The sequence below is a fragment of the Macrosteles quadrilineatus genome, unplaced genomic scaffold (genome assembly GCF_028750875.1).
Source record: "Macrosteles quadrilineatus isolate MER2022 unplaced genomic scaffold, UCM_ALF_1.0 Scaffold_7__1_contigs__length_78375512, whole genome shotgun sequence".
NCBI classification, from domain to species: domain Eukaryota; kingdom Metazoa; phylum Arthropoda; class Insecta; order Hemiptera; family Cicadellidae; genus Macrosteles; species Macrosteles quadrilineatus.
In genome coordinates this window covers 42,569,223-42,584,896 of record NW_026542600.1, presented here as the reverse complement: position 1 = coordinate 42,584,896, position 15,674 = coordinate 42,569,223, and the positions used below count along the sequence as shown (strand labels likewise).

The 15,674-nt window shown below is 33.1% G+C and overlaps 1 protein-coding gene across 1 annotated transcript; it reads right to left on the bottom strand.

The window, feature by feature from the left end:
• Positions 1-233: 233 nt before the first annotated feature.
• LOC128998402 (somatomedin-B and thrombospondin type-1 domain-containing protein) lies at positions 234-15,330 on the bottom strand. Its single transcript, XM_054424516.1, has 6 exons — positions 15,212-15,330; positions 11,273-11,499; positions 4,696-4,887; positions 3,821-3,941; positions 2,703-2,779; positions 234-959 (listed from the first exon to the last, which is right to left on the bottom strand). Exons 1-6 carry the CDS (start codon positions 15,235-15,237, stop codon positions 751-753), a joined length of 852 nt encoding a protein of 283 aa, XP_054280491.1. The 5' UTR covers positions 15,238-15,330; the 3' UTR covers positions 234-750.
• Positions 15,331-15,674: the final 344 nt, after the last annotated feature.

Sequence of the window (15,674 nt, the reverse complement as noted above, 5' to 3'; positions counted from 1 at the left end):
TTTTATAGACCAATTAACTTAGTGATTAATTATCAAAAATAAAACTAGAATCTTTAACGAAATGTAGATTAATCGTGTCAAGGTAAACCAGGTAAACCTACTCACTGCAAACCAACTATTAGCATTGACTATGTATAGAGTCAATGCTATTAGTCACCTCATTAAATGTAGAAATGTATTCATTTATAAAAAATGTAATAGGCTTCAGGGTGTTCAGTGGAATAAAACAATACTAAAGAGAGGTATTAAATAATATTGTATATACATAGCAAATATACATTGATGATATGGCACCAGACTTGCTTAGTATATCTTAATCTAATAGGAGATTTTCAAAACTTACAAATTAGATAGTCATCATTTCAACTTTCAAACATAATTTAAAATGAACTAATGCTGATCCTTAATCTAATAAATATAATTCAACATAAAGATAATATACATTCAAACACACAATATGTCATAATGGGAATAGCGTACAAGCAGGTTTGTTGAAGAGGAAATTTCTTCACCCCTGCTACAATCAAACCTTAATAAAACAAAATATTAGAAGACTGACCAAGAAATTTATTTAACCACAGTTTAGGTTACGGTACATGTTTAGGAGTATAAAGTGGCTATTTCTGATGAATCTAAATTTTTATGAATGCTTATAGTGACATTCAATTCAAATAATCAAATGAGTTTAGGCTGGGACATTACGTCCCTACGCTAAAAATGTACCAGATTTCATTCGTCTAGTTGGTCAGATTATACAAAGATGAACTCTCCACGTCCAGGACATTGAGCGCAGGAGTCGCCGTGGTATGAGTGCTCCAGCCGGACCCACTGTCCGTGGCACTGGTGTGCTGATAGCGCCGTCCAGCGAGTGGCTCGCTCCATGGTGCCGTGACCTGGGCATCTGTAGCCTAGACTTTTACGCATGGCCTGCAACTCGCACCTCACACACTTCACTTCACCTGCAGAATTAGAATAAATTAAAATTACCTAGTTATCATTGTTGAGATAGTTCAATTCCACTATTATACATGCTTGTTTTGCCACAGGTGTGGCATCTTCAGGGATCTTACTTGTAACGTCAAGTACCAACCCACTTATAACTTAAGTTAGGCATTTGAAAAATCCACAGGTACGGTAAAAGCAGGTAGGGTTGTAAAATGCAACTATCTCAAGAGCTCAGTCAACTCTTATTTTAAAGTTAATTTGTGATGATAGTGCTAGTGCATTTAAGCTTATTGCGATATATGTAGTCTGATCCTGGCCGTCAGATTCCAGATCCCGAAACGCCGTGAAAACTTTGTTTTTAATAATCGCGATGGGAAATGTAAGAATCTCGTAGCTAACTCAGAAAATATAGGTAATCCCAAGATTATCTCAAATTAAAGGTGATAAATGGATATGGAAGGAACACCAAAAACTTTATGGACATAAGAATGTTTTATATAGGAAGACTGATAAAAGCGACTTGAAGAGGAATGATTTCAAATTCCATACAATATAACAAAAGAAGTGACTAGGTTTATAGGTAATACATCGCCTTTAGCCTGATAGATTGTTACATGAAGTTTCTTGTAATGTTCATTTGGCCAAAATAGCGTGATGCTAATAAAATCATTAACTTTTAACCCATTTAGACTAGTATCTACAGCAGTTGCTTCAAGATCAATTTGAGTAGTACAAGACGCCTCAATCATTGACGACTATTTACTGGTATGTAAATAGTGTGAATGATTTTGTACTGAAATAACTGAACAATCATGTGCAGCCTCAAATCAGGCAGAAGATGAGAAATCCAAGTTCTCTGACAGACACCGCTTATAAGCATCACTTAAAATAGCCAGAGAAATTACAATACTTTGATATTTAATTGAGAAATAATTTTAAATATATTTTTCCTACAGTCACCTGACAAAGTGGGCTTCCTTGCACAGAAAGCCTTACTTTGGTGCACACCAGTATTCCAACCAAACAACACAAAACAGCCTGATTTTACAATGCACGTAATCCGTGTACGCTTGAAAATAAGTTGGCAACACTTAAAAATATTACGACTACAATCAGCTGGTACAGTGTTTTCCGTTTCATTCAATGTTTGGATTTAACCTAACCTAAAACGTGTTGTTCAGTGTTTGAAAGACTAATTATTTGTATGATTTATATAGTAACTGTTGGAAAAATATAATGTGTGACACGAGTGAAAAGTGCCTTTGCTGCACTCAAGAAACTTTCCACACTCACCTACGGCTCATGCGTAAACATTTCTCTCGTGTGCAGCAAATGCCACTTCGCCACTAGTTACATAAATAACTATTTAAGGCATATGAACAGCTCATACATACACAAGTTTTCTGTTTAATTTATGAAAATTTTATGAAGTTTTTTTCGAATTTCATACAATTCTAATCTACTAACACGTAAATTCTCTTTGTGCATTAATATTGCTCCAATCATTACAGTACCTTTGAATATGCAGGTGTGTAAAAATTAAAATTGTGCTATATATTCAAACATATTGATTTGGTCTGTAAAATAATCAAAGCTCAACATTATGCAGTTGGCTATAGTACTTACCAGTAAATCATGACCACAGAAGAGATATTGTGTGTTAGAGTTAATTCAGAGATAATGTTACTTTATATCCTAAACTAATCTATTTTTCCCAAAGCTAGTGTTTTTGTTTGAAGGATTTAATAAAAACAAACCTTCTCTGAGAGAGGAGAAATCTTGAAGTTTCCTGCAGCCCTTGGAAGATTTTAAGATTTTGAACTGCACACAGTATCTGTAAAAATGGGTTGTTAGGGATATCAACATATTCATTATAAGGTATTAAATTTTCTGGAAAACTTCGTCTGGTTAGCCATTCCCAATTCAATAGAATTTTCCTCACACCCCAATGAAAAATCAAACCTTTACATCAGGCATTATAAACACCAGTATTTCCTTTAAAAGGGTTCCACGAGAAACCTGTTATGATAGCATTTGTTTGTAATACTCGTTGAACACCCATTATACAGATGAATTAAGATATTCCATGTAATGAATACTACATGTTAACCTTTTTAAATAGAAAAATGGTGTGATATTCAATTGAAATAATTTTTGAACTATGTGTAGAATGAAATGAACAAAGGGAAACTTACAATTGGCTACACTAGCAGAGAAGAATGACCTTTATTACCCTTTATCATAGTATTATAGGTACATATTTTTATTGGTTAACGTGACATACATTTTTTTTTTATGAACAAATGTAGGGAGTTTATTACCATATGGGTTTTCACTAGTAGGAATGTATGTTAAAAGATGCAAAATTTGTTTTTTGTGGTATCCCCAAGATATTAAACAATTTATAGACATACCATGGATCATAGGGAAACAATATTTTTCCTACTAAGTGTGTTATTTTTTTAAATATTTAAAAAAATATGAAAAATTTTAGCTTTATATAAATTTTTAGTATGATAACTATTTTGTGGAAAATTACTTTTAACTTTTTTTAAGTAGTAAACAATCAAGGCTAGTTCAATTATAGCTATAATTGATGTAAAATATTTTCTCGTCAAGTTTTAATCTAGAGAGTAATAATTGCTCTAATTTTGAAATTAGGTTTTGTGAGATAGTGGGGTTTCCCATAGGATAATGGTTGTAGCAGTTTAATGTTAGAGTTATTCAACTCTTAAAACAACAGAGCAAATTGATGTAAGAACATTAAGGTCGACAAAAGAGCTAACTTGCTAATTGGTTGGATTGAATAATGGATGATTGATTTAATTGATGAATTAGAACCTATGCTCATATCTGCATCCATACTTTGACTTACTCTTGTCTTTGTTCTTCCAAGGAATCCTTTTTGTAGCGAAGTCTGAGATTCCTTGTAATATCAGCGGTTTCATTGAAGCGCCTGCTATACGCCAAGGAAGCGGGTAGGAGCATTGCTGTTTCTATAATAATATTTCAGAATACAGTATTTCATTATTACTTTTAACACATAAATATTATTATAACACAGTATACATGGATTCTGATAATGTAACATCATATTAACCATGAACATGCAATATTTAGACCTTGCTAATGTTATTTTACTGTTGCTAGTGGATACCAAACAATAGCACATTGTTTGACACCTGATTGTTGTTAAAATTGATTTTACGTAATGATTGTTGTTGTTTTACTTTGTTCAACCTGCTAAATGCAGCATTTATATGACCTTTAAATGTTATCTTTGATAGTAAGAGGTAAATTACTAATCAATTATATTTTATAGAATAGAAATATTGCTTTCAAACCAAGCCATCTCAAATATTAAATATATTTCACAATTATGGAACCTGCAACAATGTAAGTAATAATTTGATACGGTGATAATGTTTTAGTTATCTTTATTTGACTATTTACAACTAGGGGTGGACCCTAGTCTAGGGTTAGGGACATTGAATTCAATTATATAAAATATAATATAAAATACATTCAAGATATAAAATATTAAAAAAAAATCACAAACAGACCGACAGACAGAAATCTAGGCATTTTAGACCCATACTTATATGGTATTTTATGTTTGTCTTATCCCAAGGAACAAGTCCACAAAATGTATCCTGACAATTTGGAAACACCCTGTATATAATAGAATACAACTACAATTACATATAGGATGTCTACTTGAGTACCCGATATTCAATGGCTAAATGTTACCTTTAAGTGCACTGCGTGGGTTATGGGGACAGTCGGTGCCAAGACAGCCCCGTCGTTGGAGAAGCGGGGGACAGTCCTGTCCCCCATTGCGGGGGGCTTTGGTGACAGAGCGAGACCTCTTCATGACCCCAGGTCCACAGTCGATGTTACAATCACTCCATCTAGTCCATTCTGATACCTCACAATCCACAACTAGCCAAAACAGTAAATCAATGAGATGTCATAACTCACAAACCATTTCCATAGGTATCATAATCATTAACCCCACACAAGAGATCTGGTGAAACAGCTGGGTGATTAATTTTAGAGAAATGTAGGTCCTAAAAACTACGGTAGAAAATACATAATGAAAGTATGAACATGTTCAAAGTTTCAAAGTTTAACTTAAATTATGAAGAAAATAGTTAATTTAGTCCTGCCGTGAATTTCTGAAGTCTATTTGATGTATCCTGTAATCAATTTAATTACAAATACAATGAACTACTATTTTACTCAGTCAAACGTACCGTACCTACTTTAGATCAAGAAAAACACATTCAAGAAAAGTCATGCAATTTATGACTTTGAAGGAGGGCGGGAAAAAGGATTTTTTTAGATTTTAGGAGACTGTTGGAAAATGTACATCTGTAAAAAGCTTATTTACGTAATTAACAACAACATCTTTTTGGGTGACGTAAAAGTTCTGAAAACTTACAAAATAGTTCATATTATATGTGTCTATCTCGTATTTAAGTTTGGTGAAGTTATACCATATATTTTAGATTGTGATAATTTTCAAAGTCGTAGGACAATTTTTAAAATCCTAAAAACAACGCTCTTTTACATGCCAACTGCCATAATGAATTTTTTGACGAGATTAGATCATCAACAATATTTATTATTATTCACATTATGTAGAATAAAGCAATGAAAAATAATAATGTAATCCGTATTTGTTTAAATACGTTGTAGTTTAGTTACTTTTATCAAGTAAAGATGGAGGCAATTCGGTATAGGCGAATTGTTGCGAATGTTGGCCTATAACACTTAAAAAGGTTTGCCCAGAAACGAACACAAGTAAAAAATCATTTGATTTGAAACAACCTATTGGTGAAATTTCAGTTTGTAGCTGATTATGTATTATTTAGGAAAGGAGAAAAATAAATGTTTTATTTAACGTAGCTTACTATATCATATACAGGGTGACAAAAAAGTCTGGAAACGGCTTAATATCTTTTAAACTAAATCCGTTAGAAAAGTCAAACTTTTAACATCAACTTACATGTATAAAAACTACTTTTTCCAAGCATTTTCATGTTTTTACCTTCACCAGGGGACGACCCGTAAGGAGTAGGTACAAAATCTTTAATGTAAGCATAGGTTGATATGCACACCATTTTAAAGGTCTGGTCAAGTGGAGTTCATTGCCGGAAACCGCATCTCAAAAGGTTCATTCGTTACAAAATGGCGGCATTTCAAAGTTCTTGTGGAATATACCTTTACAGGCCTTAATATTGGTAAATACTCGTATTAAACATTATCTTGAGAGCTGAAATTGTATTTTAAAGTCAACTAGCCCATAGACTAAGTTTATTCAATCTTCAAAACAAATTTAAACGGGTTTCAGATTTCCCGGCTAATTTTGACTATGAGTATTTACCATTACTAAGGCCTGTGCAGGTATATTCCGCAAGAACTTTGAAATGCCGCCATTTTGTAACGAATGAACCTTTTTCGACGCGGTTTCCGGCAATAAACTCCACTTGACCAGACCTTTAAAATGATGTGCATATCAACCTATGCTTACATTAAAGATTATGTACCTACTCCTCGTGGGCCGTCTCCTGGTGAAGGTAAAAAAATGGTAATACTTGCAAAAAGTAGTTTTCATACATATAAGTTGATGTGAAAGGTTTGAATTTTCTAACGAATTTAGTTAAAAAGATATCAAGCCGTTTCCAGACTTTTTGTCACCCTGTATATTTATAATATTGGTTTATTGTGAAAATGGTTTTGCATACATTTTCATCAATGCTATAAACATTAAAGAATTTGCACACTTGTTTTTATTTAAATAGTAAACTGTATGAAAACTTGTAAATAAACCATTGTAATTTTGCGAATCAATGGTTTTAAAATTTAATAAAACAAGGTTTTATTACTGAATAAAAAATCACCTTTTAATATATATAATCTAAACCCTCAGGTTTTATTTTGCAGTCGGATTTCAACAATTTGAACTCACTCCAGCACTCTTTCTTTATCCAATCATGCCTTCTTTAAATATCGCGATATGGATTCCTGGTATAAACCTTCATCATGTGGAAATCTCGAAATTGGCTGGCTATTTCATAATTACACTTAGTTCTAGCTTTATAAACAAATTTATAAACGAGCCTTTGCATTTTTCACCATGTGTACACCTTCAGTTGAGATCTTTAATGTTTGTAGAAAAGTAATTCAATTCAACCATACTGGTACATCCTGAAATGTTTTTAGTAAATGTTTCTGTTGTATTTTCCCCGTTTGGCTCGTGAGAAAGAATGAAGCACGTGGGATTGTTTTGATTGAGCGGTCACGTCTAAAGAAAACGACTCCTTTTTGGGCGGTGTGACAAACATGACCCACTTGATGGCACTTGTCACGGACTGATCCCGATAACAAACACACGACCAGGAGATATAAACGACCAGACAAAGAATTGTTAAGGAGTTTCACAGTAGTGCCCAATAGTTGGAAGACAAAGGGACCCTCGAAGAAAACAAATGCTCTTTGTCCTTTATCGGTTTACCTTTGTTGTAGAAATACTTTCAGGTAAGCACTAATAAGACGTATGAAGCTTTATAAGCAATGTTCAGAGTATACCTAGGCTACACGATTGTAGAAAATTTCGCTTGCTATTTCTATAAAGAATTATTTACAAAGTCTTATTATGTATCACTCCCCTGAATGATTATTAGGCCTACTAGTTATAAATATACCAGTGTACATCCCGTCAAGGATTTATCCACGACATTTGTAAAAACATTTGTATATCTGATAGAATGAGAATCATTCCGGATATGATCAGAAAATAGGATATTCATCATTAATTACACCGAAAGTGGCATTTCATTTTCGCATTGCTATACACTCCACCTTTAAATAGGCCTTACTCAACCAGTATTTTCAAGCAGTACCAAATCAATACAACAATTGGTTCAAAAATAATTTAGTCCTCCAGGAAAAGATAATATGTGATAAAAACACATAAATGCACTCAAAACCACTTTAAAAACCAAAAGATTTAAACCGGCATTTTGTGAAACAAAACGTTCTCGTACTACCAGACTATACTAAAAACAGATAGTAAATAAGATACAATTGTTATGCATTTTTAAAGTTGATTCTATGATTTAATGGTGAAGTTCGAGAAATTGAAGTTCTAAAAGGAGGCGGCCTTTGTTGATGCGGACATTGCTACATTAGTCCAGGAATTTTAGGGATAAAACTGCCATTCGACCTAACAAATTCGGACTGAGTGGAAACTTTGCACAGTTGTTTAGTAAGCCTAAATAAATAAAATATCAAAAGTCCCCATAAATAGAATTTGTGGGGACTTTTGCCATTTTCATCAACTAGGCTTACTGTGCTTAACTGTGGAAAATTTCAATTTAGTCCGGATTTTAAGATTGAATTTCCTAATATTTACAGACAAAATAATTATACCGGGAGTAATAACGTACCATGTAGGTTTTGAGTAGTTACATAGTAGTAACAAGATAGTTGGTGAGCTATAAATCATAATACTGATAAGAAAAAAATGATTGTTAATACGATTTACAAATGAATACCCATTTACCTGACTGGATTTATACGAAAAATGTATCCTAAAAATGGAATGTATATTCCCTATATAAATAACTTTAAATTAAACGAGTACTAGGTTTACTGCTGTAGGGAGGGTACTAAAGTGTGTATTTATGTTAAATATTAATTGCTTAGTATAAAATAAATAAATTTGCCAAGTTTGGTCCAAAATATATCCATAAATAAGCAAACTACAACAATTTTATTTTCCTCCATAAGAATAACATGGGAATTTTAAATTTATTACTATTTTTATTATTTATCTCAATAACCGTTAAAGATAGAGCAAACCTTGAAGTATAAGAAATATGTATTTTTAGACGTTCTTTAACTTTTGTACTAACAAAAATTCTCTAATACCAATAGTTTGTGAAATATTGTCAAAAAAGTGAAAATTGGCCGCCATTTTCCAAGATGGCGGCTGAAGCACAGCCGGGATTTATGGGGACTTTTGATATTTTATTTATTTAGGCTTACTAAACAACTGTGCAAAGTTTCCACTTAGTCCGAATTTGTTAGGTCGATTTTCCTAATATTCTTCCACTACATTGTTCAAAGTGCGAATTGTACCCTTCCGCCAGAAAATATTTACAACAGAGCCAAATTTCCAGGGAAAGGTTTTATTGAGGAAAGGTGGTTTTTGGACAAAAAATCGTAGGAATAGGAACTTTTAGCACTCTCCCTTTGGAGAGCAATAAATATATCACTACTGGTGTCGTTCTCTGTTCAAGTTTGCGACCGTCCTTTGCCTTGTCCTTAGACCAACGCCATCATGATCCAGTAGAATTATCCACCACTACCACAGTCAGGTGTACGAGATTTTATATACTGAACCAATGTCTTAGAAACCCGTAAATACTTCTCAAATACTTCACTTTGCGCCCCACACTTGCAATACGACAGTTTACATCTTAGAAACCCGCAAGTTTTATGTTGATGTTCCTGTCGTGCAGTACACGAAATAGTAATTTATACAGGTTCTTTAACACAAGGTGTGGCTTTTTCAAAAACATAAAATACCGAAGTACCGACGTGAATAAGGCTAATCAAAATAAATAAAGTGGAATCCAATAAGCAATCAATTAAAGTATCTTGAGATTCTGCTCCACATTCACAATACCTTTTAGAATATTAACTTATAACCTAATCTATTTGTTTTTTTTTCATGATCTTATTTTTTATTCAAACCAACATCCATCAATAAACATATTTCTATTCATCGCAATAACATGAAACAACAAAATAACATTGTTGGACATAGTATCAGTTTTGAGAGCAATGATGCTTATCATCACATTTTTATTTATGACAGAGTACCAACCAATGTTAACTTGTTACCAACGATTTTATAATTTTATTAGTAAGTGGCTATAAACTTATGCCTTTTATGAAACGGAAGACTGCCTGAATTGTGAGCCAATGGACATTCCTTGTTGATATTTATTTGCAATTTGACGATTCTCTTAGCATAAATAGTATTTAATGGTGGGTAAATTCTTTATTTTTGGCTGATTGTGGGTTATAGAAGCACATAATAAAGATGTTGCTGAAAGTTATTCTAACCAATAAAGTTCTATGATGATATACAGTATCTTTGGAAGAAAAAATATTCAGATAGCTATGAATAAAGAACTGAATAGAGTAGGAGGGGGGGCAAAATCTTGGCGTACTCTTAGTAGAGCTTACTTGCATCCTGATGTAATAAAACGTCTGTAGTGTTTTAAATCTTCTTACTGCTAATTTGAATTAAATAAAATAGAATTTTGTGACAAATTTATGTGTTAACATTCAGATTTTATATTTTGATCATTGTCCCAAAACAATGTATATGTTTAAATTCAGATTTTATATCTTGATCCTTGTCCCAAAACTAAATAAGCACACTGCGAACGCCAAACCAAAAGCGGACGTTTACCTTAGTTTGGCAGAATTAATTTTACAGGATAAGTATACACTGTATCACGATTTTCAAGGGATGAAATACGATACTTTTTCAGCTTTTCGCGAGTTCAAATCGTAAAACCACTGACGATATCATTGATATTTAAAATTGTTACAAGTCTATAGCATGTGCCTTCTATGATGTTTACATGCGAGATACCAATATTTTCAAAATACTGATTGTGGTCAAGAAAACACAGATTTATAAAAAATACGAGGAACAAACGTAGGCCTGTAAAATATTTCAGATAACAAATGAGAATTTCTAGCTTGAATGACTTGGTTGCGAAAAATCATATTTTGTTGAACAATGGTATTAAGGTAGGTACGCAACTCTCTGTTCGAAGTTTATTTTTGGTGATGGTGAGTTTTTTTATGTTAACTTAAGAAAATGTTTTATAATTTGAATAATATATTGCACAACATTAACAGTTAAAATGCCGATGCCAATAGATGAATTTACCAGATGAGTTTGGCATATTAGTTATATAGTCCACAGTAAAGAAGTGGTAAAATCCTGCCGTCAGCAAATATTTTTTATCACGTAATTAACTCAAATTGGCATTTATCATCGCGATTCTTTTTCGTTTTTAATTATTTTTTTATAAGGAAAACCAGGGTAAAAGTAACAGTGTGGTACCTCTAGAATCACGAAATTTGTGATTCACAATATTCTAATTGAGTAGACAAACGAGGAGAAAGAATTATTCATTTTCTCATACAGATCTGAAGTTTAAATCTGTTCCTACGGATATTCAACTATAAAAAAAAAAAACAAAAAAAAAACAAATAGAGTAGAATTATTTACCTCCACACGCCTCCTTGAGGTCCGGGCAGCAGTCGCCCAGATGAAGGCATGCAAAGTCGCAATAGCAAGGACGATCGTCCAGGTCCTCGATGATGGAGTTGATGGGAGCCTTCTGGGCAACGCAGGAGGAATCGCGTCCTTTGCAGCACAAACCGGCGTCCTTACAGCTGCCTCCATGACTGGAATGAGTCAAACCTAAAAGCAGGACCGCTAGCAGCATTCTGGACCTAAAGACATGCGTATATCATACGATTAGTTTAAGTTTAGGCACTGAAAGATTGCGCTATTGCTAACCACTCATCTCTGCTGTATACAGAAATTTCTCTACAAAGACAAACCAAAATGTTATTGATAACTATTGCATCTTTCACATAAACTATCGAAGGAAAAAATTACCCCCATCGCAGCAAACCTGCAGTCTAAACGAATTTCCATTTGCCTGATATGATTTTGACTAAAATATTTCCTTAAACAAGTCAGATTAATTCCCTATTAAATTAGGATCAATGAGCATTTCGGTTTTCAAAGTATGTTTTTGAGAATGTTATTAGCTCGGTATGAAATAAATAAATTTTGCAGATTTGATTAAAATATATCCATAAATAAGCAAACTACAACAGTTTACTTGTTCTCCGTAAGAATAAAATAATAATTTTAAATTTAATTTTTTTTATTTTCTCAGTAACCATAAATTAATTTTACAAAAAAGCTTCAATATACCAAATTATACGTTTTGAGCTCTACAAAACAGTTTGGAGAGAAATTGTAAAATTTTATGTTTCAAGGGTCAAAAATGGAAAAATAATTCTTACCCCATAAAACCCCCATTCTCATGGTTATTATGCTAGTTCGCGAACTCGTTCGAGTAAACGTAAGATTATACGTTTGTAACAACTTAAACTAAAATAGGATTATTTTTACTCGAGTTATGGATGGTATTTTTGGCCTCTAGGAACACTCGAACGAAAAATTGAATCGGCCCGGCTTCAGGTCTTAACACCGAGACTCATGGCAACACCTTATTCCCATAGATATTCACTAAAAAGGGGAACAGGAATTTTATATTTTATAACACTTTGAGAATGGTTAATTCAATTTTTTTTATTAGCTACAGCTGTTCTATATTGATGGGATGTCTACTTCAGTATCCGAAAAGTCAGTTGACGTACGGACGTGTTCCAACTGAGACGATCTGTTTTGCAAAAGAATCACTCCAAGTCGTCATAGAAGAGAAATCTTTTACCAAAGCTAAATGAAATGGAAATTGGTAAGATTCGCCTATTGTGTTTTACAACAGTGGAGTATATTTAATTGTTTAACTGTCATAACAATTGCCGTTATTTATAATGTTAGAATGTTAATTAATCAGCTAGAAACAAAACAAAACAAAATAGTTATGGCAAGAAAAAATACTTGGAAGAATGATTAAATATTTATGAAATATATATATTTATTGGCCAGATTAAATTTGGTAGGTACTGTAAAGAAGGAATGAAATTAAGAATGATACAAAAAAAATACGTACGCTCAGTCCAATAAAATATTTTTACCTAAGACATGATAGGCAACCGTGCTGGTTCACGGACGCATATATATATATATATATATATAAATTTGAACGAATGGTGTTTTTGGCCTCTGGGGACATCAAAATGAAAAAGTAAATCAGTCCCGGGCCTGAGCTTTACCGTGATACCTACGGTAATAGCTACTTTCCTATAGGGAAATTCGCTAAAACGTTCCAGAATTAATTAAATGGACAGATTTTACAAACTCCTATTGCGGATATTAACTTTTAACAACAAATTATCTACCGTAATCGCCCCATATAACTCAAAACACGCTTTTAAGTTAAGAGGTATAAAGTTTTAATCGCATTTATTGGCAAGTGACCTTCCACTTGGTCTAAGTAGTTCAAGCAAAGAAGTCCAAATAAGGAAAAATAGAGGAACAAATCTATGTATTCCCAATTTTTTCGAAAATGTGTCAGGGAGGGTCCCCTAATGAATATATGATAGGTGAGAATAAAATCACCCTGCCGCTCTCTGGTGGTGGGAGGTGTAAATGCCCCAATTTGCGGTTTTTCGCTAATAACTTGAAAACGGCGTGTCGTAGCTTAAATTGTTCAGTGTAAAAGTTAAAGCTTATTAAATTTGCTACAACTTTGATCATGTACATTATTAGTGAAAGACACATAGTTTCTGAGATATCCGCGCTAAAAAAAAAATAATGTTCGAAAAAAATTGTCATCTCACATTTTTTGTAAAATCTTATTTGTTTCTCCTTTTCTGTTATTTTCCAGAAATATTGACGGAAAGAAGGTTGTAGATAATTAAATTTACTTCAATAGTATATAAAAATATGTAAATAGATAAGATATAGGTATAAAGATACAGCGTTTTTAAGATTAAAAGGGAAAATCATGAATTACACAAATAGTTGCTAAGTTTTGATTTTTTATCATTGCACGATTTGTATGGTTTCTGATAATTGTTTAGGCCAAATATAATTCTATTTAAGGTAAAAATTGGTAATAGCTATGTAAATAACAATTTGACAAAATAAAAAGGTTATCTATTTATTACGACGATCCAAGTTAAAACAATTAAAACATACAAAATAAATTCATTTTTAATTATAGAACTAATGTTGACTGAGCCTACTGAATGTGGATCCAGGTGTGGATGCAGAAAAAACGGCATCCACTGTTCCCAGGTATGGACCTGCGAGGGAGCTTGCCTGGACCATGCAGCAACAATGTGAAGATGATGATGAAGAAGACAATGAAAAGAATAAGATCAATATTTATCATAATATGAATTTGTGATGTATTTCTCAGTGGCAAGAACTAGAATATTTAATTATCGAACTAATGTTACCTTAGCCTTTTTTTTGCAAGAACAAAGGCTCAGTCAACATTAGTTCTATAATTAAGTATGAATTTATTTTGTATGTTTTAATTGTTTTAACTTGGATCGTCGTAATAAAAAGATAACCTTTTTATTTTGTCAAATTGTTATTTACATAACTATTACCAATTTTTAATTCATAATTTTACCAATTTTTTTTTTAATTCATAATTTTATCTTTTAATCTTAAAAATACTGTAACTTTATACCTATATCTTATCTATTTACATATATGTATATACTATTGAAGTAAATTTAATTATCTACAACCTTCTTTCCGTCAATATTTCTGAAAAATAACAGAGAAGTAGAAACAAATAAAATTTTACAAAAAATGTGAGATGAAAATTCTTTTTGAACATTATTATTTTTTTTTTTTAGCGCGGATGTCTCAGAAACTATGCATCTTTCACTAATAATGTATATGATCAAAGTTGTAGCAAATTTAATAAGCTTTAACTTTTACACTGAACAATTTAAGCTACGACACGCCGTTTTCAAGTTATTAGCGAAAAACCGCAAATTGGGGCATTTACACCTCCCACCACCAGAGAGCGGCAGGGTGATTTTATTCTCACCTATCATATATTCATTATGGGACCCTCCCCGACATATTTTTGAAAAAATTGGGAATACATAGATTTGTTCCTCTATTTTTCCTAATTTGCTTGGGCTAAAGTGAAAGATTTTATCGCGTTTCTTAAAGACCAAGATATTTTGTAAACTACCAATACCTATAATTCAGAAACGGCTACATGTTTGATACATTTGAATTAAACCCACCACACTAATAACATATCTAGTAAATTTCAAAACTGTGCAAAAAGTAAATAGATCACGGTTTACTCAACGAATTATTCGTTCAAACTTATATTTTACCATCTATTAGAGGTAAATTTCGAAAATACTGTATAACCAATGGGTTTAACGTCAGCTACAACTGAACAGATTTACTTTACAACGTAACATGTGGTTATTTGGTGGAAATAGAGAACCATAAGACGAAGCCGTGTCACTGCCCTATACGTACCTCTGTAGCGGCAAATCCACTTCCATATAGAGACGGCGACTCGAGCGGAGCGACTGAGAGAGAGTTACACTGCACTGTACGCGGTCCTCGGTCCTCTCAGCTACTGACCCGTCCGACCGCTTTCCTATGTCTCCGATCCATCGTACCATTGTCACTCGAGCTGTCGGACATTCCCAGGGTACGTTGCGTCACCACCCGCACACATGGTCATTATCAACCCCTGATACAACTTGTAGACCGCTCCAGTTCCATCGACACCTCCACAAAGCATTAGCCGAACCCCTAAACTTCCATCTGTTTGATATTGGCGTCGGAGTGGTGACAATCTTGAATTCTCTCAGTGGCAACATTTGCACTGCGTGAATTTTATGAGACAAGACATCCAACAAGTAGACTACTTGGCTAAGTTAGTCTTGGATCCGTATCGGTCAACTAATAACCTCAACCAGAACAAAGATTCTGC

Excerpts from the sequence above, each read along its gene's own strand:
- LOC128998402 (XM_054424516.1), bottom strand. The coding sequence starts at position 15,237 with ATGGAAGTGGATTTGCCGCTACAGAG. Across the intron at positions 4,888-11,272 it reads CCTCAAGGAGGCGTGTGGAG|TTGTGGATTGTGAGGTATCA; the intron begins GTAAATAATTCT and ends TGTTTTGGCTAG. Across the intron at positions 960-2,702 it reads TTTCTCCTCTCTCAGAGAAG|GTGAAGTGAAGTGTGTGAGG; the intron begins GTTTGTTTTTAT and ends CTAATTCTGCAG.